This window comes from Numida meleagris, chromosome 4 (genome assembly GCF_002078875.1).
Source record: "Numida meleagris isolate 19003 breed g44 Domestic line chromosome 4, NumMel1.0, whole genome shotgun sequence".
Classification (NCBI taxonomy): Eukaryota; Metazoa; Chordata; class Aves; order Galliformes; family Numididae; genus Numida; species Numida meleagris.
Genome location: NC_034412.1, coordinates 40,018,862 through 40,043,221, shown reverse-complemented (window position 1 = coordinate 40,043,221; position 24,360 = coordinate 40,018,862). Strand labels below are relative to the sequence as shown.

Below are 24,360 nucleotides of genomic sequence, written 5' to 3'. Positions count from 1 at the left end.
TTTTCACTGAGATAAAAATTCTCTTCTTGTGCGCGACTTTTTACTCATGCAGACCTTGCTTAGAAACCAAAATATCAGTTTAAAGGCAGAAGTGCTCAACTGCTCTGAACATTGACAATGGATTTTTGGTAACAGAACAGCACACATGTACCAATGATAATCAATATTTAACCTTAACTTGCCAGTTCCCTCATTTTCCAGTGAGATTATTTTTCAGATTTTAACTTCTGTACCAAGCAGGAACAGTGGCATTTTCTGTTTCTAATGAAAAATAATTTTCCAGTTACCTGTAGACTAATGATATCTGCATCACAGTTGACGATCTCTTCCATGATTCCCTTTTTTCTGTACTCCCAATTCAGCGCCCAAGATGGGCAGTAGCCATAGAGCTGCCGGGTGGCATATTTATCACACAACACATTGTAACACATAACTGTGAAAGAAGCTAGAAAGAAACAAAGAAAAGGAAATAGTACCAATCTCTGAAGACAGGAAATGCTGAACTTGTAGAGTGAAAACACTCAGTCTTGTACAGTTTATTTTGCAGGGCCTACTGAATGCAAGTGGACATATTCCACTAAGAGTTTCATGAACAGGACTAACAAAGGCCTTGCTGAGCCAGCAGTCATCACATAAGGCTAAACTCTTCCTAAAAAAAAATCAGCATTACTACTAAAATGAGACACCTTAATACATGTAGCAAAGCAATGCAATCCCATTTTGCAGTTAAATCTTTATTTCTTTTGGGAATGAAGGAAGGCAACAATTAGGAACTGTCTCTCTGGATTTGGGGGTTGGAGATGGAAAGGAGCAGCCATTTCTGTAATTGATGAAAAAAACGAGTATTTACTGTATTAGGTACCAGGAGACATAACTTCAAGCTAAAAGGACCTGTTCAGTTCTACAGCCAAATCAAAACCAAGCTACAGAAAATGCTGTCGCCATGTCACGATACCACAGCATAAGAGAGAAATGCTTTAGAAGGCTTTACTTGAAGCAATTTATTTCCAAAACATTTGTACAATTTTCCTAGCACCTGTACAACATTTCTAGTGGACTAGAAAAGCATAGTGCTCCTGGTTCAAGTGTATCAAGTCCAACAGGGAGAGAGAGGCCTGGGTGAGGGCAAAGAAGAGAAAGAGAAATGAAGTAATGAATTAGCTAGCACTCCATATATTAATTGGTGACATTAAAACTAAAAGAGAAGTCAGCATGCAGCTAACAATTCAAACTGAAACACACTTCTTTTACATACAAAATTATCAACTCTCTTCAATTTTTCACCAAGACCGCTCATCTTTGCAGAAAAAGAAGTGAGGTTTTACTGTGAGGTTACTTCACAGCTGTGTTTTTTCTTCTTGTAGTCAAAGAAGATTGCTGCTCAGTTGTTTCAAATTTATACAAACGATTTCATGCAATTCACAACCAACTGGCTTATTGCAGTTTTTACCATGAAATATCCCACAGCTCACCCAGCTGATGCAGTGCTGTCTAACAGCTTCTAGACTCTGTTTCTGCTAAGGAAGTTGGATTAAAAACTGCAGTGAGATGCTGATTTGTTAAGGAATTTAAATTGGAAATGAAGAACTTAATGTGGTGGTGGCTTGCAGGACTTTTGGTACCTCTCCACTTTCTTACTATTTTTTTCTGATTTGTAGTTCTTTAATTTACAAAAGGGACAGATGATCTTAACTACAGTGTTGCCTTGCCTAACACACTACTGAGTTAAGTTCAGGCTTCTAAAATGGAAAAAAATGCAGAGGAATTCCACACTGCTCTTGCTGGTTATTAATCTGATCTTCTGCAATAACAATAGTAGCATTTTTGTTCTTTACAGAAGCTCTTGGATGCTTCTTGAGAGTTATATTCAAGACTACAGAGGAAGAAGAAGCATTGGATTTGCAGACTGAAGACTGCCCCTTGAACTTCATCGAAATCAACGGTAGAGGGCGTTACACTAACTTCAGTACCACTCTGCTGCTTCCCTTGCAGACAGACTTCTCAAAGTCTCACTCTAGTCTCCCTATGCTTGGATATGGCATCTGTTTGCAGTTTTTTTATAGTTCTTACTACTTCTGTGAAATGACTTAAAAATATATTCTTTTTCTTGGACATGGGTGGCCAGGACAGTTATAAAAAAGCCCAACACAAAGAAGAAATGACCAGCATTCCATCTGAATTACAAAAATGATACTTACAGCACAGACATGTGTTAATTATTTAATACAAATTAGCACAAATTGCTTTTTTCCATCTGATCCATGTAAGTCAGAAGACCACTTTGAAAATAAAGCCAAAGAAAAGTTCTTCAGCACATCGCTGTTTGAACACAGGGAAAAGCACCACAGTTTTACCTGAGGGCAGAATTTGGTCTCGTTCTTTTAAAGTAATCCATGGCCTTGGAGGCAGCTGCTCTGGATGAACTAAAAATAAAAACAGCACAAAGAAACAGCAATTAACTCAGCTGCAAATTCTAAATCAAACTGATGAATGAACAATGATGTCCCATACTCTACTTTCCAACACCAACTCCCCGTGCCTTTTTAAGCTCCATGGGAGACAAAGGTATACAAAAAGTATTTAAATGCCAGAAAAAAAAATTAACTACTGTTAAAAACAAGTTTGTCAGTTGTAAATTCACAGTTGTTTTTATCTCTTGTCCTCAAATCTAGAACCACTAAAATACACCTGCACCCTGAAAATATTGTTGAGGAAGAAGGGATAGATCTTGTAGTGGTTTAGACATCCTATACTCCCTTCTCTGAGATCTTTGTCGTACATCCATCATTCCTGAAATGCACACTCTCTGCTTACAAAGCTAGAGATTGCTATGAGGTGGCATAAAGCAAGTGCCAGCTCAAACAACAGCCATTTTACAACACTGTAAAGCTCAGCTGTAAGCTGACCCCAGGACCCTTTAAAATTCCATCTGTGGAAACTTAGAGCAGAGGCAGAAATTTGTTTTGTTTTACCACACGAGAGATCAAGTGGCAAAACAGAAAACTCAGTTACAGAACCATGATGCAGGTACTGGATATTCTTCATCAGAGTCGTGTTTCTAAATTTGACATTCTGCTTGCGTCTGGATTATAATTTCTAGTAGAAAGAACCAAGATGGCTTTAGCAAGGAAGACTTTGTGGTAACTAAAGGGTTTCAAACAGCAGTGAGAACAACCAGCTCGGTAACCTGTGAAAAGCTTAAACAACATTTATGAACCTCTTCCTCCGTGTGCATGTGTGTATGACTAGAACTGCTTGACAAAAACACCAAAGTGGTTAGAAAACACTCTGCCCTCTGTGGTTCACTTTCTTGCTTTAATGGCAAATACTGCAGACATGCACAGATTTTTAAACCATTTCTGTCAATCAAGATTTGTAGGTCTGTCACCTGCTAGATTGTCAAGCATGTAGTTCAGTAGCTTTCGAGTTCCATCTGGATCTTGGTAGAGGCTGAGAATATCTTGTGATAAAGGATTGCCTGCCAACAACACAGAACAACTGGGTGATTAGCTGCCTGACTTTCCTGAGGCTTTCCAATAAAAGAAAATCTCCCATAATGAGAACAGACAAATTGACCCAGAAGGTATTTAGATTGCTTAGCTTGTAACTCTTGAATACCACAGTAACAGATGCTATAGAAATAGCTAGCACTCGAGACTTTCTTCATTTGATTCACCTCAATCAATAAACAGAGTAAGTTACAGGGTTTATCTACCCATTTACAGATTTTAAATAGGTTCATAATGCAGCTTAATACTGTTAAAAAAGCATTATTTTCTGAACTGGTTAGTCATTGTTGCTTAATATCTGAAACTGTAAGAAAACGTTGAGGTAATGCACAAAGCTTCTGAGCCCGACCCCCTCAGTAAGTCAAGAGTACTCTGAGAAATGTTTAACTGTAAAGCACCCACTCACCTTTCAAACCTAGGGTTTGTAGCTGGAAGAGCCGTCCAAGTTCATAAGGCAAAACCCGTAATAGATTGTTATTTAAAAGCAATTCCCTGCAACAATGCAAAAAACGCTTTTGATGAGTGTCATTTCAGAAGAAAACTCTTAAAGCACAATGCTGCTCATCTTCAGTGATGGCACTTTTCACCCTGATTTTTTTGCATTATGCAAAGTCATGCAAATCTTTGAAGCACAACTGAAATACCTTAGGAAAACGAAACAAAACAAAGTAAAAAAACCCGAACAAAGATCAAATCAAATCAGAGACTATTACAACTGTGGGCAATCACGAAGTCTCAAAGTGAGAATGTTTCAGAGCAGAACACTACCCAACTTACGGATATGTATCTGTAGAGATCAGAAAAATGGAATTATAAAACAAGAAGTAATTGTTAGAATTGAGCATTCCTATCAACCTTGATTTTTCTCAGATTTTAAATCAAAGAATAGAGCTAGTAAACAAGAACGAATCCATGTAAAAAAACTCAGTTCCAATCTCAGAATATAGGCTTTTTTTGAAAATTTAACCCAAATATTTTCTCTTACCTGAGAGATACCATGTTTCCTAGTTCTGCTGGTAAACTTCTGAGTTTGTTGGATGACAGATCCAGGTAAACCAGATTATGAAGCTTGGCAATATCAGGTGGAATGCGAGTAAGATTATTGTCATTGAGGTGTAGAGCAGTCAAGTGTGTCAGTGACCAAAGCGACGTACTTAAGCTCCGCACTCTACCTAAAAAAGAAGTCCAGCCACCTCCTCAGTCAGCTTTACGCCCTCCAACCATTACAAACAAACCACGTGGGACATGAGAATACCCCCCTCCTTCACCAATGTATTCAGATGATACCTTCATGCATCTTGTCCATGAGCAGCTTTTAAACAATTCCCTGACCCTCCCAGTTAAGAGAGCAGAGACAGAGACAGATGTCTGGGACAGCAATGTGCTGCTAAGAGCTCACATCCAGTCTCAGTTCGTGTTTTACATGAAAGCTTGGTGGCAACCTGGTGTCATGGTTTTGTGATTTTCGGTTATTGGTATTCCACATCATAACATCATGTAGTGGACATACCTAGTTCTCAGAAGAGAAGGACTACTACAGTCCCCACGGTACTTTGCTCCTCTGTTACCATTTCCAGCCGGAGGGAAAAGATAAAAGCTCGCAGTATAAAAACTTGCAGATCACGAGACCTCGTCCCTTTTTCCGCCGTCTCTCGTCTTGGCAGCACCTCGCTCTCCAGCCGTCTTATCGTCGGTAGTAGAGTAAGGCCTACCTTGATTTTGGGACATTCTCTCTCTCTGTGTTGGATTTATCAGCTTAAATTGTAATTATATTGTATTATAGTGTGTTGTTTTGCATTCCGATATTTTATTTAGTAAATTAGTTTGTTTCTCCTCAGATTGTTGCCGCTGTTCTTTGCTCTCAGGGCCATCTCCCTACCCTTTTCCCCTTTCCCCTTTTCCCAGGATGTGGGCCCTTGGGTCCCCCGTCCCCTTTGTCACGGAATCGGGCCTAATGCCCGTAAACCGTTGACACCTGGGAAGTTAATTAGTACTCCTTCTCAAGGTAGAAAAACTGTTCTCACTGCAGGATCCCTTACCTGCGAGTGGCTGATGCAGTCCTTGGATTGTGAAGCTCTTAAATTCAAAAACCCTACCAAATCAAAATTCAAACCCAAATCAACTCACCCGAGATCTCTAATTCAGCCCAGTGAGACTTCTTCCCGTTGGCTACCTCTTCTGCTGACATGATGGTGTAAATTCGGCGAGGATCGGGAGGATCATATTTTTCCTTTGGCATCCCTGTTAGTCTGAAAGACAATGACAACCGTGACCGCCTGCCACTTAACAACATTTTGTCATTTCCACCATTTTCACACTCCCCAGGACAGCTTGGTGTTCATGTACAACAAATATTACGTTGATGCCAGCCTGACTGCCCAGAGCATGGAGCTTAGCAGGTGCTCAGACCTGTGCAAGATATGGACTCGAAATGGAAAAAGGCACTTTTCCCACAAAGTTTGGTTTTCTGCAGTGTTCCCTTGTACCTCTCCAATGCAGAATTTCTGGATTTCTTAGCTTATACCTCAGACCAAAGCATGACCCACATCATCACTGACTTACTTGCTGTGCACAGACCGTGTAGACAAGGTGACAGTATTTCACTCATCCACCTGAGCAGACTTCTCCCTCCCCTCCCCTCGTTTTCACAGGAAATAACTCTGTTTTTACAGTTTTTTGAAGTTTAAAGGGGAATTAGCTCTTTTTTTTCCCATTAACCACCTAGCTTTTCTGCTCTATGCTTTTCCAAGCTCAATATCAATCAAGACCTTTTTACTCCTAAAGGCCAGGGGAGACCCAAAATAAGTTTGGGTAAAATTCCCTTTCTCAGTTCTTACACAAACGGGGCTTCAGCCCAATCCAAAACCTGAACTATCCAGGTACTTGTATTTACAGGGTGAGCCTGCACACACACATCCAAATGATCTCACTTTCCAGATTCTTGGCAGAAGAACTCAAAAGCTGTGAACTTTATGGATGACATAGAGAGGTTCCCCTCCATACCTCATCAGACCATTGCGCTAAGAATTCTTAGGGGGAGAGGAGTTGTTTGGTTTAAAAACACAACATTAGCTGAATTCTGTCTTCACATCTCACCCCCTGCTCTTCCTCCCCAGGCACACAAAATACGCAAACCTCAATTTTACACAAATCCAAAGCAGCTGGTCACCAGAATGCATTTTTTTCCTCAAACGTGTCTCTTTTACAGTGGGATCCAATAGCTGCGAATAACTTAAAGTAACTACAACTGGTTTGGTTTGCTAAACTGACAAGACAGAAACCTATGAAGAATTTGAGGAAATTCATCCAGGTTTTTTCAGCTCATCCAACTGCCCAAATACAAAAATCTGAGCTTATAAACAGGAGGGAGACTGACTTTTTACACAGGTAGATAGTGATAGAACAATGGGGAATGGTTTTAAACTAACAGAGGGCAGATTCAGGTTAGATGTTAGGGGAAATCCTTTACTCAGAGGGCAGTGAGGCTGTGGCACAGGCTGCCCAGAGAAGCTGTGGGTGCCCCATCCCTGGAGGTGCTCAAGGCCAGGCTGGATGGGGCCCTGGGCAGCCTGACCTGGTGGGGGCAGCCCTGCCCACAGCAAGGTGTAGGGGCTGTGTGGGCTTTCAGGTCCCTTCCAACCCAAGCCATTCCGTGATTCTTTGAAAGCCACACAACTTCTTTGTGAGCTGAGCTTAAAGCACTGCTGTTTTTCCAGACAATAGAGATCTCTGGCACTCCACAGAGACAGAAGAGCTGCCCTTCTTGAGCAGTCCCAGTTACAGGCCTATGTCTTTGCTCCCCAGTGACCACACAACGGAATCCCATCCATGCTGAATTCAGATCGCCTGTTTCCAGGGACAGACACAAGGCACAGTGCTAATCATAGCAGCCTGCTATTTACAGGTGAAGTCAGACGGCAACGAGAGCTGTGGTGTAAGAGGATTCTTTGCTCACACTGCTCAGCTGTAGCAGTGCAGTTTGGGGAAATGAATGAAACAGATTAGGATCAGACTTGAGAGGCTTAAATCCTAAAATCAGGAGCAGCGCTGCCCAACACAGCCACAGGTACAGGCTGCACTTTGGTAGTCCTAACTTTCCAGCTCTCATGTTCTGCAGGATTTATTTTCACTGTTAAACACATGGGTGTGCAGAAGCCCCTGGCCTCACAAAGGGATTTGACAGGATATATGCCCAGAGTATGACCACAGCCAAACAATTCAGGCACTGCACAAAGAGAGCAAGCCTGTCCATGCCAAAAAAGCAGCCATCTGGTTTTGCAGTGGGTAACGCTGTCCTGTCACTGTCACAGGATTACCCGCAATGATCCTTTAACAGAAAATGAGATTTCATTACCTGGCAGCATGTATTTCATCTGTAAGGCACGGTGTGGATTATAAGGGAGAAAACTGAAAGGCTACGCAGTGAAAATCAAGTGGAATACCAACAAAGGATTAAGGGCTTATGGTAGGAGAGAGCATTTGGGAACTGTAAGTCTTAATCACCAAACATTTGAATTGAACCAGGATGGGCCCTCATTCTGCCTCTTAATCTGTTGTCTCTGAAACCAAACCCTGCTTCTCCCACATCTGGCCCTGGGACAGCTGCAGCATCACAAACTTTGCATCTTAACAGCACTTGAGTGAACGTTCTATGAGATGGGCTACACTTAGCTGGCTTTCGCATTCCTGTTTGCTTCAGCATAATGTTATAGCCATAGCAGACCCAGAGAGATTGAAATCTTGGTTTCTGCACACGGAATACACCCACCCACCCTGCTGCGTGCTGCTGGCCAAAGGTTTGGATGTGGCTGCTTCCTATGAGTTTCAAGGCACCTTGCCAGTTAAAAAGGCAAGCGCGAAATGATTTGTATTGAATGAATTGTTTGCTTGCCATTTCATCGCTAGCCAGACACAGACAGCCGGCAGCTTGGGCAGGCTGGGCCCAGCCATGGGACCGTGCTGTTTTAAGTGTTGAATCATGGCCTGCAAGCGGCTTGGGGGCTGCCCCAGCTGCCGAGCAGCCATGCTGCAGAGTAGAGCAGAGCAGAGCAGAACAGGGCAGAACTGGCAGCCCCACTGCTGGATCACAGAATCACAGAATGGCCAACCCCACCACTGTGGGCAGAGCTGCCACCCACCAAATGGGGCTGCCCAGGGCCTCATCCAGCCTGGCTTGAGCATATCCAGGGAGGGGACATCCACAGCTTCTCTAGGCAGCCTGTGCCAGTGCCTCACCGCCCTTTTTTCAGTAAAGAGTTTTCCTCCTAACATCTAACCTAAATCTCCCCTCTTTTAGTTTAAAATCATGGTCCCTTGTCCTATCACTATCTACCCCAGTAAAAAGTCGGCCTCCCTCCTGCTCATAAGCTCCCTAAAGTACTTCTGCAGCTCTGCTCCTCTCCACCAGGCAAAAGTCAAACAAACATGCCAGGGCCCTCACAGCAAGGCTGGCTGAGTCACTCTGTGAGCACCCATACCTGCACGTGGGCCAGGAGGTGACCACTAGCCAGGTGACATCTCCAGAAAGCTTCGGGAGTACTGCTTCCTCTTGGGAAGGGAACCCAATTCAATTATGTTGAAATATCGCTTGTTATGAGCTCTGCCAATTTAAAGCAATTTGCGGCAGTCGGAGGCCCTCCAATGAAATGAGCCTTGAACTGCGAGTCAAACGCCACGCACATTTTTCAGATGTTAGTCACTGTAATGTTATTTTGAAATAGTTGTGAGTCAAACGAGGATCAATGTGATTTCCACAGTTACAGAAAAAGGAAAACAAACCTAAATCAAATGTGCATGTTTCTTCGGCATAATAGCAACATTAAACAAGTCTTGAAAGCCACTGCATGTATTTTTTTGAAGCAAAAATGAATTCTGCCTGGGTTCCCAGCTCCTCTGGTTCCCATCTCCCCCTGTGCTTGTCCTGGAACTAAACCAGTACCAGAAAATCCGAATCTATTTTTGCACAGCCTTCAGGGAGCAACACCAAGTTCCTTGCATCATTTAACCCCAAAACTGGATACGCACCAGCGTCATCAAAAGGAGGAAGTGGGACTGAAGCAGCACAGGTTTGGGTCAACCTGAGCTGTGGGTGAGCTCACCCAGGCCTTTGCTGAAACTCGATTAATAGGGCTGTGATACGAGCAGGACATGTGCACTCTCAGTTTCTTTTCTTTTGAAGAGAGACAAAAAAAATAAAAAATAAAAAAAAAAATCCTTGACTGCTTTTCTTCCAAAGAGTTCAAAGTATGACCCCGATATTGCATAAAGTAAAGAAAATCTGGATCTGAGACCATAGTGCATAGATTATCAACTAAAACAACAAAAAAAGGCATCATGTAACAGTACGGGAGATGTGAAGAGTGCAGTCTGTTGAGGAAGCAAGTGTTGAACCACCATGCTGCACTGCAGGCTCTTACTCTGAGGAGACATTTTGGGCAATAAACAGAGCTTCTGCATGCTTGGAACTTCAAAAAAAATAAGAGGTAACAACAGAAAAGAGCACTGCTCTTCTGTATCTGTTTGAGATCTTCTCAAGTTATACAGCTGTGGAGGACATGAGATAAGGAAGATGCAGTTAGCAGTATGAATTACTAAGTGTGACTTTTCCAAGCGAGAAGCTGAAGGCAGCCCTACAAATTGTATCATTTTTAATAAAGTCAGATCTCTTCCTCTGAAGGTAAATACACCATGTAACGCAGAAGGATTAACATATGTTCACTGGAAAGAGAAACGCTGCATAAAGCTGTCCAGATTATTTGGCATCTGTTGCAGGAGGACTTTGAAGCCAGATGGGTCAAAGTCCCTTAGAGCTGTGTGCTCTTCCAAAATAATGACCAGGCCCTTCCCCAGAGAGTTTAAAAGATGCATTTCTTAAACGGTAGTTACTATATTGTTCCATTTACATTCTTTCGTAACTCAATGCACAAATAAGTTGTCTATATGTAATAAGGACCGAAATCGAGAAGTAGAAGAGAGCTGTAACTTCATCTCCTTGCTGCCCTACATTCATGGCTGTGCTGGTACAGCTCAAAACCCTGGCCTCCAGCAGAGTGACATTCTTTGTGATTTTCAGTCCCTGTGTATACATGAGTCAAACTGCCAAAGCATCCTGAAAACTATCCAGCAGACAGCCCTGAATCATTCCTCCTTCCTCTGCACAGGAACAGCTTACTGTCCACTTCCAGATGGTGATCCCTCACCAGAATTTAAGACCTTCCTGGCTGACAAGCCCAGAGTGTACGTGTATATGTGTGTGTATACATACACACAGGCACACGTTATTTAACACTGGAAAGTTGGATCACAACCTGGAAAACAGAGCCATTTTTAATCTATGTATTTTGTAAACAGGAATAAGTGGTTGCAAAGAGTATAAAGGAAGGCTGCTGCTCTGTAATAAGCTCACTCCACTTTCATACGAGTGTCAGACAAGAGTCTCATCTCCCTAAGGAGAAGGGAAAGTACAGCCAGTACCCACAAAGACAAAAACTGGCTTATAGAGTACTTTGAGGTGAAGATACAAAAAAAATACTGTGATTGCTTAATGGTATGTTATGAGGGTTTAAAATATAACTGATAGTACACGTACAGATGTGTTACATTAAGGTCTGTCAGTATATCCAGTATCCAGTACATATACAAGTAAGAAAACTGTGACAGTCTTTACTTGGATCTTAATTTTCTCCTTGTGCAATCCTGCAGGAACATGTTCAACCACCTCTACCAAGAGTTCAACGAGTGCTGTGAGTCTGTCAGCACAGGTACTGTCTCTCTTCCATTTCTTATTCCAAGTAATCTGATTGGAAATAGAAATTATTAGTGAAACGAATTAAAATACCTCACCATGTTTTTTATTGAAAGAAAAATAAGCTTTCTGTTAGTCATTTGCCAGGACTGAGGTTTGAAACAATCTCTGAAAGTACAATCAAAATAAATAAATAGAGGCTACTTGAACACGCATAAATGTCCTACCAACAGGAGGACAGCTTAAAAAAAAAAGTGGAAGAAATCCCAAGGCAAAAGACCAAATCTGAAGTCAAAATTAAATTTAAGTAAGAACAGCTAAGAATTCAAGCTTAGTACCATGGAGCTAGAAACAAACTATGCAGTCCACAAGTGCAACTGATAAAAAAAAACAACTTTATATAAATCTATAAAAAGATGTATTTATTTTCCTATCCTCATTGAAGGAAACTGTTTCTCATGAGATGGCACACTGACTCTGCAATACAAAGGGCTCCTCTACATTAACTCAGTAGAACTACGCACCTCCACTCATCAGCAATCTTTTCTTTAGCAGTAAAAGTCCAAAAGCATACAGCCAGGGGAACTTTGGTAATTCTCAGCACTTAAGGTCATTTACTTCTGTCTTTCAAGTCTGTAGCAACAGTTACTTTGCTTCCAACAGTAACCTATAGACAGAACCTCAGCACAGGTTGTGTTTTTTAAATGATCTGGGCGCCAAGTGGGGATGAGACAGGAGCTTGCTTGTATAATGCCGTTAGCAAGCTACATCTGCTTGTTCTTCTCAAATCCTAATGTCCAGCAAGGTTATATGGGTGTTTTCTTGAACCACATCAGTCATACACATCTGAAAACAAATGTGTTTAGCGAGAGTTAAGATACCTTTGTTACTTCTTCCTCCAGTACTTCCTTAACTTGAAACTCTTAGGAAGTCCTTACAGACATTATGAGCTGAACTCTTCATCAAAACTTCCACCTCCGCTACATGATCAAGATAAATATTAGACACATAAAATATTTCAACAGAACAAGATTCAGAAGCGCCTTCCTTTGGCCTTACTCGCAGCTACCAAGGCTTCCTCTGGCAGAGTTCCTTCAAGGACCAGAGTGAAGCTTTGTCTCATAGCTGACGCAATCTTCTACCCATGTAAGGGGAGTGCAAAATAAGCAGAAGAATAAGTAGTGGGATCTCCATCCTGATGCTGAGGGGATGACTAGCTGTTCCACCAAGCTGTACCCTGTCAGGGGGTGTCCTGCTGCTGAGAAGCAGAAGGGAGTGGATGCTTGCTGCCCCTGCCAAGAAATGTTACCTCTCTTGAAGTCAGCAGGAACTCTCAGACACCCAGCAGCACTGAAACAAGCTTGCAGGGGCAGGAGGCATCTTGGTGGAGTAACTGCTGTTTTGGGCTGACAGCTTGGGAAGTGCTGCAGGCCGCACCTGGGTGGTGGCAGCTTTGCCAGACAGCCAGGGTTTAGGACTCACACTCTAGCAATCCCCGAAGCATGGTGATAAGGCCATGTCAGCAACCGGCACAGCAACAATACAGTGGAATTTGTCCAAATCTTGCTTCAGTTCTTATTCCATGTCGTTCTTAGATTAGGCTCAGAAAGAGAAGGGTATTCAAGTTTCACATGCTCTGTTTAACAGCCAATCCTCGCTTTGCTCATTAGCAGCTCTGCACCACCCCAGCAACATGGCTTGCTTCGCTTCCAGCACAGAACTGCGTGTGCCCGCCAGGCCCATCAGAGCTTGGCTCTGCTTGCGGGGGTCTGCTGCCCATGGGCTGCCAGGCCCCTATAAGCAAGCAAACGAGATGTACAGCTGGGTGCAGCGGCGTTCAGCAAGTGCATCCTGCAAGGCTCCCCACCCCCTGATCATCCCTAGCGTTACTTGCCTCCATACCTAGCCCAAGTCTGAGCACAGCGAAATTCTTTCGCTGGAGGGAACACAGAACGCAGGAGGTAGCCAGGGCACTGCAGCCTACAGTAACGTCAGTGGCAGTGGGATCCCAGAGGGCGTCACGTGATTGCTTCAGCAAAAAGCATAAAAGCCAAGAGAAGCACAGGAAAGTCACAACAAACCCTGAAAAAAGCATCAAGAGCCAAATGGAGGAGTGGGAAGGGAGGGAGCTAGCTGTATTCTATTAATTTCAGAGCCAACTGGCACTTGATGGAAATGCTAATTGTCCTACTGACATACACCCTGTTCCCTCATCTCCTTTAAATGAAGAAGACAGGCTTTTCTTAAATCGCAGGTAATGCAAGAAAATGCAGGTTTCCAGCCTTCCTTTTCCTCTGTGTTATGGCCCCCTTTACAAGAACAGCTGAACTGTTTGCTGCATGGAAGTACTATGCAGCACCAAGTAGTTATTTTAATTTCTGTGTTAACATCTCAGTTCTTACTCACAAAGAACAGTTTCTGCCCTGTGTGAAATAGCCTGTTACCCCTCTTTGTGGACGTGACTGCTTGAGGATCTGCATCCAACTGTACAATAAGCAACGCCTGCCTTTGTCTGCAGATGCATTTTATACCTGCAACTTTAAGCAGAGTTCTCAGGCACCGGTTTACGTGCAAACACACAGCAGGTATCTCCTCAAAAGCAAAGCTCTGCTTACCAGAAATGCATGACAGGGTCTGTTACAGTTTCAACAGACAGCCTGTAAATAAATCTCACCAGAGGCCCCCAGAGAGACTATGTTTATTTACACGAGTATCCCCCACCAGCTCAAAGCAGTGACCCATTTGCAGTGCTGCCCCATCTCCTGGAGAGTGCTGGTCTTTTAATGAGATGCAGGACAGAGTGGCTTAAAAGATTAAGGGCTGAAATCATCAGGAGCCCGGGGAAGGAAGCAGCTGCTGTGACAGCCCGATCCATGGCAAACACCAACACAGAATGCTGTTCTGGGCAGCGGGCACAGAAGAAAAGTAGTGGTGCACTTAGAACACGAGGTGTTCTTACTACCAGTGCGACATTGATAGGATCAAGGACATGGGAAAACTGAACACTGACTAAGTTTAACGTCCTGTAGTTTCCTAGCATCCCTTCGAGCCACTGGGAAGGGGCTGTTTTATTGACAAACTTAATCCTCTACCTTGGCTCATTCAGCCACTCACTTAGAAACAAAGACTTTGTTCAGGTTGCTCTGAGCCAACACCTTGGCTCATTCAACTCCTTGGGATCAATACCTGGAGAGAAGTCAGCTATCGATCTGTCCTTTGAGCAAAACGACACCAGAATTATTAATTGGCACACTCCTCTGCAGCAACTTTGAAGTGATCTGCTCAATAAACATTTATCCCTTTCTTTAAAACACAAGTCCAATCATCAACAACCCTTCATCCTTCAAAGAAAGTCTGTGCTTGGAGAAAAGAATAAACGAGATTATTTCCGTGGCTACAATGCTATCTTAACCTTCATGTGGTAGGCTGCCAACGCATTAACAAAATAAGCAGAGCCCAGCAGCACTTCACCTACTCTCCTAATATGATAGGAAGGTAACAGCCAGCTTATCTCTCACAATCTGTTCTTTGCAGAAATAATTAACAACGTGGAAATCTGCCACCAAAAGAATGCTTCAAACAGCTTTAAAGTTACAAGGCCTGCCCTGTTCAGCTACAGGTGGATTTCAACTAGTCAAACAGACAAGAATAAAAGACCAAAAAAAAAGTACATCAATAGTGGTAACTGTTTTGCAGTCACTGATGCAATAAAGTAGCCCTTTCAGACTGCAGTCCAGTTTCTCCAGGCCACGGGATGCTGCACTAGGATGCCCAAAAGAGAAGGAGAAATAAAAGGGACTTTTTAAAAAATAAAGCAGTTTCTAGGCATAAACTAGTTTCTTTACAGGGTATATATAAATGTACTTTACTTTTTTTAGTTGAAGAAGTAAAAAAGCTTGCCTGATAGCCAGAAAAAAAAGCACAATTATTCAAGTATCAAAAAATAGTTTGGCTTCTTCTGTTTTCAGTAATTCAAATCTTTCCTATGCACACTTTGACCATACTTAATTTCGAAATACTAAACTCAGTATTAAAAGCAAGGTTAACAGTTCACATACACTCTTCTAGCTGCATTCAAGAATGGTGGAAAATGAGAAAGTATGCCAAAAATAACCCAAGATAATTCTGGGGACTCCCATCTAGCAAAAAATTAGACCTGACTCATCTGAAGGTTAATTTGCTATAAGCATCCACAAAATCTGACTGCAACAAGACGTACAAGAGCTGGGATCTCCAGTGGGTGAAGATGCTGCCCAATACTTTTTGCATGCTGGTCTCTGAATCAGAATTAGAGTAAAGCTAATTCCATTGCCCAGAATGACCACTGTGATGCTCACTCCTGGTTTATCAAAGAGAAATGGCCATATGGGAACGAACCCTGTGGTACACATTGCCTAGCAAGGGGTGCAGCCAAGAGCTAACAGCAATTCCTCTCGCTCCTTTGCCAAAAGGTAAGTTAAACTCGGGCGGTTCCTCCGTTCTGCCATCTGAAGGGATTTCATCTGACGTGCATTATCTAATCAGGGAATACCCTTGGCAATTTTTGCTCAAGTGTTACAAGCAGCTCAGTTTTCTGTTCTTGTTAACATGTGAGCATATGAGAAGGTGATTCAACAGGTGCCTAAAATTTGTGTTTGGAAAGGCCTCCTTGCATGACCCCTTCTCTCCTCATCACGCTGAATTTTGGTCGCGGTCCTTCACTGTGGATTTGGAGCAACGCAAGCCATCAGACACTGGGCAAGCCATAGCACTGACAGTGTGACAGCACACTGAGATGTGAGGGCACTCAAGTACTCATTATACTAAGTGCTGTATAAGCCTGCAAAAAAGATGATGATCTCTAAAAAAAGTTAAAGAAAAGAAGCGCGATCTAGGACACTGGTCCTACCAAGCATCACTTGCCTTTGCACTGCATACACACCACTTCTTTGCAGAAGCAGCATCTAAAGCATCAAAAGTACATGGAAGAGACAGGTACAGATTCAGGAATACTACAGCATTGTCCAGGTTTTGAAACACATAGTTTCGTAAGCAGAAAATACTTTGAAGTATATGTATCCAGGGTTACTTTATCCATACCTTCAGCTGCCATGAGAGAAATGGCCATCAACTTAAAACTGACCAGTACCACTTTTAAGCACTAGAGGAGCTTAGTTCAGCAACATTTCGGGGTTACTGTAACAGGCAGAAAAACGTCTTGCCATTCATCACAGTACTGTTTACTGTGTGGTCTTCAAGTCAAATCACATACCAAAAAATACACCAAAGAATGAAATGGATATCCTAGGGTCCGTAGCCAGACTCCAGCTTTGCTACGTAGATCTGAAAAAAGGCCATATAGCTTTGTAATCCAAGAGATTTCAAGTAGATCTTAGTACTATTAAAAAAAAACCAAACACCTACTGTTAGTGGGTCTCAAACACTTACTATATGGGCTTCTTTCATCTACTCAAAATATTCCTACTATATCTGACAAACTCCCCTCCTCTACCAACTTTCATTCTAGTTTAAGAGGGAGAAGGATGAGGGTCATTGCACAGGTAAAAAAAAAAAAAAAGCCTGAAGATTTCAGTGCTCCCAATGGCAAGACCTATTTTGTCTGAAGGAAAAAATGCAAGCCAAGAGCTATGTGACAGTCTGAACCCTGGCACTTCACTGTATTCTGGCATGTGAAAAGTTGCCTAGCCCTGTTTTCCTTTTGCTTTCTTAACTTTCCAAAACAAAAAGGGATTAGAGGAAAGGCGTTCACAAGTGGAAATTTCTTCTGGGTGGATAATTCATCCTGTGCTAGGCTCTCTCCCACTTCCAAGGCCAGTAGTAAATTCACGTAACAGGATAAATGCAAATTGATTTTTAAAGGTATAGAGGAAGCCAGTAAGGACATGTCATCAGTTCTCTGGAATTACTTTCACCACTGCCCCAGTTGGCCTTTTCCTGCCCTGGGCTGGTCAGTTCCTCTAGTCTAACTAAATGCCAAGAGGACTGTTTTCTCTTGCCTAAAGAGAACAGTTTTTGGACAAATACTCTGCCTTTGTGTCCTGCAAAAACGTGTTTTAACTTTCACATTTGTCTTTATCAGCAGGAAACTGTTTAGAAGCAGCCTGTGTCATTTGTGCAAGAGTTGAGTGGTGCATACCAATACAAGCTCTGACAAGAAGCAAGAGAACAAACCCTTTCTTAAAAGCCAGGAAACACTCAGAGCTTCACAGCACTGGTAGCTGTTCCTATTCACGTTTCTCCCTGCAGATGACCGGTTGATAGCATGACGCTTTCCTCCCAGCATTGTAATTCTGCTCCAACTCTCTAAGTCCAGAGCAACGAGAAGGACAAAAGATATTCCCCACGTGTCGAGGCTGCTTGAGAAGAAAGACAAAGATATTTCTCTGGGGAAGACCCTCTCATCCCAGAGCCATCAGAAAGCTTACTGACTTCATGCAAGTGTAACACAAGGTATGCAGGCCAAGCAAATCTCCGATATCCATTCACCTCCACCTCCCACGAGCAAACTCCCCAGCTTCCGTGGAAGAGAGAAGTGTTTCCACGATGCTTAAACTGGGTCTTTTCATGGAAAACTCTTAAATACAGGAATAGCTGCACACTGCTGAGAATCTGAAAACCTGCAAGACCTTTCCACTCTGTTGTTTACGGAACACAGGACCATAATACTGAGCAAAGCATACAAGCTTTTCCCCTTTCTCAATTTTCCTGTGAGTATTGTGTGGGAAAAGAATCACTAGAAATCTGGAGAAGGAAGTATTCCTCAACGTGCTTCTCTAAGAACTCAAAGTAATGCAATAGCCTTTTGAGAAAGCTTTTAGATTGATTTCTTGGGAAGAAAAAAAGCAAAACTAATTTTTGATTAGAAGTCACAAAGAAGTTCAGTCAGATGGAAGAATTCCTGAAAAGCCACCCAATAAATTCGTTCAGCTGCCCTAGAGGGTAAACAGCAAACTCAAGCACAGTCTACAAATCCTGACTATTATTAACAGCTTGACCAAAAGTGGATGTTTTTGTAATTCTCTTCACACTTGTAAAATCTGCTGAGCTGAAAAAATTATACTGGATAAATCTTGACACCAGAGAAAAGCCAAAAGAATAAAAGAAGAGGGGGTCACTTGGCACTACTGCTCCGAACGTGTTCTGGGTTTCAAATGCAACCAAAAGGCATACTTACCAGCTTTCAGAAAACTTCCCTTAGCCATCCATAAAAACCTCCCTTTCAGAATGATCTGTCAGTAAGGCAGGTCCCTAGAGTTGTTAAACTGTCTTAAAACCAATACACAATGTCCTTCTTAATGCAGGGATAAAGCTCCCTTTTCTGTTCTGTGATCGGAAAGGTGAAAGCTACGCATCCCTTCTGTTTGTGAGATGCGGCACGTTTATTGCCAAACAGAAGACAGCTCCCTCTCTGCCTTGCTTCCTGAGGAAACCACCAACGCAAATGGCCGCAAGCTGGAACGGGACACATTGTGACTCGCAGTCATGACCATGGAAGACCTAGGGGCCAGGACGAAGGGCCCACAGGCAGTGTTCCCACTGCCCACACTGGCCTCTGGAGACCCTGTGTGGGTGTGAATGTCAGGGAGGATGAATGCATGGGGCTCTGTGGAGGAGTGCTGCCTCTGGCTTCTTGGCTGCAAAAATTCCTGCTGCTCCTAGCTGCGGGCACAATGGGTTTTCCTCTACTCTTCAGGCAGGGTAATAAACAACCCTGCTTCACCTTAGTCTACCTGTTCATCAGCAGGGATGACTGCAGGGTGCTCTGCAGGACTGGATGGTTTGGGTCTGAAAACAGTCTAAGATTTACCAACCCCCAAGCTAAAAATGGGTAAAAAAAAAAAACAAAAAACAGAAGACTGAAATCCCATCTGAAGTGCCATCACTGCATGGATTCAGAAAGGGGATGCTTCCTCTATGGGACTGGCATCAGCCTCGCTTGCCACCAGCAACTTTCCCCTCCAGAACAAGCACTGCTGATGGCTGTAGGCAAGACAGATAATTTGATGGAAAAAGTAAAGCTGTATGAGAGTTCCCATGGACCTACCTGAATCGAAGCCAGCCTGCTGCTGTTTTGAGCCCAAGCTGACTATTTTTGATACTGCCACTTTTAACCATCAATGTCATAAGACAGCCTCATCCAGCTTTCAGCAGTGAAGCAACGAGCAAAAACCCCTCCTCCTCCTCCTCCCTCCCCCAGCCCTACTCACAGCACTGTGTTCCAAGTGGCAGCATTTCACGTTCCCCAATGTGTTTACTTTGACAAAAAAAGGAAAAAGTACTTCATTCCTCTCCTAGTCTATGGCTGTCTGAACACCTTTGTCAACGTGACTGCACTGCAGTGCTGTAAATCTGTGAAATCTGCCTGTAGACAATGTACACAGTGTTAACTTTATTTAAGACATACAAGTACACCACAGACCTCATTTCCCAGGAAATCTGCTGAGAGAGTCCTACAGCCCTTTTAAGCTCATTTTATATACCTTTCCCAGAGAAAATATTATGCGTAAAGCTCCCTTACAGGCAAGCAGAAAGACAGTAAAACCCTTTAGCTAAATGCTAAGCATAAACAGCTACAATGCCGTGCAATCATACAATGCCATTAATGATTTACATCAGGAAATGCCAAAGTAAGAGAGAACACACAACCTTATCTGCTCCCTGTGTACACATGCAGGTTACAAGCTTTGGTTAAATTAGTTGTTTGCATGACAGGCAATGGCTAAATGGGGTTCTGCTGCTCAGCCTTGGGTGCTGATCTTGTTTAACTTCAAAATCTGCATTCGCTGACTGCACAAGTGGTATCTAAAATTGTTTGTAGCTGCTCTTTCTTAATCTTGTGGAATTTTCGCCTATGCCAATTACATCTATTAAGGGAAGGCGCTAAAAAATTGTTTCTTGTAGAACATCATGCAAGGCATTTCTGCCTAGCTTTAAGCATATTTTAAATGACTGTCTTCTGAAACCTGGAGGGAAAGCTTCCTGGTAGTGTCTGAACACCATTTAATCACTTCTTGATCCTCTGCTGGAGATGTGCAAGTGGCTGAAAAAGTTCTGCTTAACAGGACTCCAGATTAACTTCTCAGATGAGATTCTCCTCCAGCGCATTTGGTTTTTTCTTAAGAATAATTTCAGGTGGGTTTTTGTTGTTGTTGTTTTCAGTGCAGACCTGGAGGATAAGTTATCTCCCAAATAACGGGAACCAGGTCACATCCAGTATGGTGCCATCACACTGCACTTCTGTGAGTTTGCTATGCTTCTAACAAAACCAGGCTGTGCGTTCTGCTACAAGCCTACAGCCTACTGTGCACCTCGAGGTCTACTCCAAGGCACTGCTGAAAGAGGCACAAATGGACACAGTGAAACCCCTGCATACAAAGTCTTTCTGCCGTCTCCTGCAGGATACTCAAGAGTTGGCTTTGTCCCTTCTGAGCTGTTTGTTCATTTTAAGCGGGAAGTGGGAGGTACACTTGTGAAGTTTACTGACACAGACCTGAGATGCATGAGTCTTTTAAATATTCAGAAATACTGTCATCAGATACAGAAACGTCCTAAAACACTCTCTGCTTTTATTACTATAGATGAGATGCAGAAGCTGTGCAGACGAATCATGAAAGCCAGAGGCTTGCCCAATAGGTGAAGTTACACGGTATCTCGTGATGGTCTAACAGCACCCAGCAGCCTCTGCCTCCCGTGCTGTTTATCTGTTTGCCACCAGGTGAGCAAGTGAAACCAGTTCAGCACAGGGTCCGACACGTGTCAGAGCTGGGAGTAAAGCAGGACTTCCCCTTCTGGCACCAACACGGCGCAGTCAGCTCGGCTGAGGCAGCTGCCTCTCGAAATAGCCTGCACATTTTGACACCCAAGTTAATTTACAACCTGATAAATGGGGGAGAACGCGCAGCTCTTAGGCTTACTCGCAATTTCTACGCAATCGGCTGGAATGACGGAAGACCTGACAAGAAGGCAAATGGGTACAGGCAGGAGCACCCAGGCAGCTCGCTTCCCTGGCCTGTGCTGCTGGTGGGACGCAGACAAATGCGCAGAGGAGCATGGCTGCGCGTTCAAGAGCCATCGATGTTTTCACAGCTCTAGCAAATCTGCTTAAGGCAGAAGAAATATTCTGTTAGACTGAAGGAAGCGGGTAACAAGTACGCAAGCTTGTTATAGGCCACTGTCAAAAGAAACACTGAATTAAAAAAAATATTAGCAGAGGCTTAGTATTTAACACTTTAAGTAGCAAATCCACAGCAAATCCTCCTGAATTAGATTCAGAAGGTATGCACAAGAGGTATTTAACTTATTTTTTTAAGTCTTCTCGAGTGCTGTCTTATGCTCTCTAACAGTGCGTCCAACATGGTGCTGGCTCCTGGTGCCCTGCAGAGCAGATGACACCCAGTGCCTCACAGGCCACCTGAATTCACAAATCTCTTACCAGAAAGCAAACCATTTATTTGTAGGTATCCCCCCTTCCAAACTTCAGCATGTCTCTGAAAGGCTGATCTAAGCACTAGTTCTGTGCAGTTACAGGAAATTTGCTCAAGAGTTATGCATGTTATTGATGCAAAATATTCTCAGAAAGATTAAAAAAGAAAAAGCCCCTCCCCATTTCTGCACACTGTCTCTGAACAAGGAAGACAGCAGCTGCTGAGATCTACCTCAAGGTAAGATTTTCTTTGCAATGCTTTAGGTTTAAATTAAGTAAAGACTCACCCCAGTGAGCAAATTAATTACATTTCCTCCAATGGCTCCCTTTTGTTTTACCTCCACAGTCCACAGATGCGTTGGGATCATGTTCTGGCTGATTTCTGTAGGACTGGTGTGAGAGCTGAATATTGCTGTGCTTGGCAGGCTCAGAGCAAAACCTGCACTGCTTTTTATAAAAGCAAGACCAGTGAGGAAAAACAACCAGAATCCAAACAATAATTAAAAAAAAAAGCTTATCACCCCAAATGAAGCTTTACAAAGATCCTTGCAAGGAAAGAAAACAAGCAGCAGTCATAACACCACTTACATCAGCAAGACAATTCCCACTGAAGATGTTCCAGTGCTCCAGACACCTGGGGCGGGGAGAGGAGAGCTGCCCACACAGAGCACAGGCTGGTGGTGTCCCCTCTGAGCCAGACACACCAACTCCTCCTGCCCTAGAGGTGGTGTGCTTTGCTGGCAATGACACCACCGCTCCTACAGGGAAAAACACCCTTTAAAACGAAAACAAGCCCTATCAGTAAAAGTGCACTTCTGCAGATAACTACATCTACAGCAGGGACTTCTGCTGGCACAGCTATGTCAGTCACGGGTCACACCTCGTCACAGCGCTCGCAGACAGAGCTGTGCCAGCAGAAGTTTGCCATATAGGCCCGGTGTGAAGCTCAGTGGATCAAAACGAATCTGCAAAGTTTCGCGTTTTTCATACTGCTGTCAAACAAACTTTTTCCAGCAGTCTGACAATGGGTGTTCCCACTCCTTTTTCATGGGCATGTCAGCATCTCCATTTCTTAGGGGAAAGGAAACCTAACCTCAGCCTGGGGATGTGGCAGTACCTATCATCCACTTATATCCTACTTTATACTTCAATCAAATTCACCGACTAAATTAGAAAGCAAGAGCCCTTGCAGGAAGAAAAGGCAAAACAGAATAATTTCCGTTCTGTTGTACTTCAGCACTCATAGTGCTAGAACTCCTCGCTTTCCATAGAGAGAAGAGAACAAAACTGAAAGTGTGTAATGGGGTTTGCTTAGCAGGCAGCACAGTGCTGCAGAATTCCCATCGCTCAGCCAGACCTGGCGGTCACGGGCCTTCTATCATCCCCAATCATCTCTGAAGACAGTGGGCAAGGAGATTTCATGCCTGAGTAGATACTGGAACTTAAGTTATGTTCGGATGAATCAACACAGCACTGTGGGCCACACACACGGTGATGCACAGACATTGCAAGGGACGGAGCAGCATGATGTCACCAGCACACACCACTCATCTACTCCAGAGCAAAATGACACAACCAAGTAGTAACGTTACACTACCCTCAGCAAGGCACAGAGAGCTTGAGGCGAGTATTTGCAGTCCCACAGCCCTCAGTTTAGAGAGCTTCGATAAGGCACACACCAGCCTGCAGCGTGGCACAGTGGAAACGGAAGGGGCCACGCAGGAACCTGTGCACCTAGAGCCGCCTCTGTCAGTCTGAAGTGCCGCCAGTGTATGGCCAGGCCCAGCGGGCTGTGGTGTGGATAGATGGCACTCTCAGTGCAAGGTTCACCATCACATCGTGTTTTGGGAGAGAGATACAGGAATGAAAACGCTGGCAGTGCTGTGTTGGCAAAGGCCATGCTCCAGACCTGACAAAGCCCTCCAAATGTGGCTGCTGCTTCTAGGAATTCCTGGGCTTTCGTCACAGGGATGACGCTCTTATTTGATACAACACACTTTGTATTTCCTTGTTAAAAAACTTGCACCAGGGCAAAAACATCCCAAAGGAATGGCAGACGCTAAAAATAGCTGCGTTATCGTCACTTTCATTATCAGCCATGCCTACACATGCCAGGAGAGACTCAAGGCGAGGTGCTCCCCTTCAGGTTGGCTCAGGGTGGGGGGCACGGAGCTGTGCTCGGCACAGTAGGGGCAAAATGCCCACCCCACGGACCGCGTTTAGCCACAGGCCTCCTGTCCCAGTGGTGGCCAATCAACAAAACTTGTGGCTCCCAAAAGCGGACACTCAGTCTCCTCTAAGTTTCGGCAGCGGGCGGACGAAGCTGCTTGTCCCGAGGTCTCAGGAGGTCAGAAAGAACGTGGCCGAGTTTCGGGCGATCGGACATAACACGGCAGGGTGGCCACACGGCGGGACACACTCCGCCATATTCCACCGAGAAGTTTACGAAGCAAGTCCCCGGACTGCTGGCACAAACTCGGACGTTTGTGCCCGTCCTCTCCCCTGCCAGCACCCGAGCACAGGGCTGCGGCAGGTGAATCCCCCTCCGGGGAAGCAGTGCTCCCCGCCGCCAGGCGCCCAGGTGAGCAGCCGGCCTGCCCCGGCGGTGGGCCCGGGGAACCAGCACGGCCGCGCGCGGGCCCTGGGCTGGGGCAGACACGCAGTACCCCCGCCGCCCCGCATCC

At 44.0% G+C, this 24,360-nt stretch overlaps 2 protein-coding genes across 5 annotated transcripts in view; one reads left to right on the top strand and one right to left on the bottom strand.

The window, feature by feature from the left end:
* The window catches only part of CNOT6L (CCR4-NOT transcription complex subunit 6 like), a 33,659-nt gene extending 10,893 nt beyond the window's left edge, over positions 1-22,766 (bottom strand). The window contains exons 1-7 of one of the 4 annotated variants that reach the window (XM_021395046.1): positions 22,265-22,766; positions 5,637-5,758; positions 4,495-4,681; positions 3,916-4,001; positions 3,389-3,478; positions 2,355-2,423; positions 288-445 (exon numbers count right to left, since the gene is read on the bottom strand). In XM_021395046.1, coding sequence (XP_021250721.1) covers positions 288-445; positions 2,355-2,423; positions 3,389-3,478; positions 3,916-4,001; positions 4,495-4,681; positions 5,637-5,748 — 702 coding nt within the window. In that variant the 5' untranslated portion in view covers positions 5,749-5,758; positions 22,265-22,766. Of the gene's footprint in view, positions 1-287; positions 446-2,354; positions 2,424-3,388; positions 3,479-3,915; positions 4,002-4,494; positions 4,682-5,636; positions 6,201-11,175; positions 11,298-18,427; positions 18,984-22,264 lie in introns of those variants that run through there. The other 3 variants (XM_021395047.1, XM_021395045.1, XM_021395044.1) reach the window with 3 other exon arrangements.
* The window catches only part of MRPL1 (mitochondrial ribosomal protein L1), a gene marked incomplete at its 5' end in the record, with an annotated part of 19,164 nt that continues 18,868 nt past the window's right edge, over positions 24,065-24,360 (top strand). The window contains one exon of the mRNA XM_021395048.1: positions 24,065-24,257. Coding sequence (XP_021250723.1) covers positions 24,065-24,257 — 193 coding nt within the window. The remainder of the gene's footprint in view (positions 24,258-24,360) is intronic.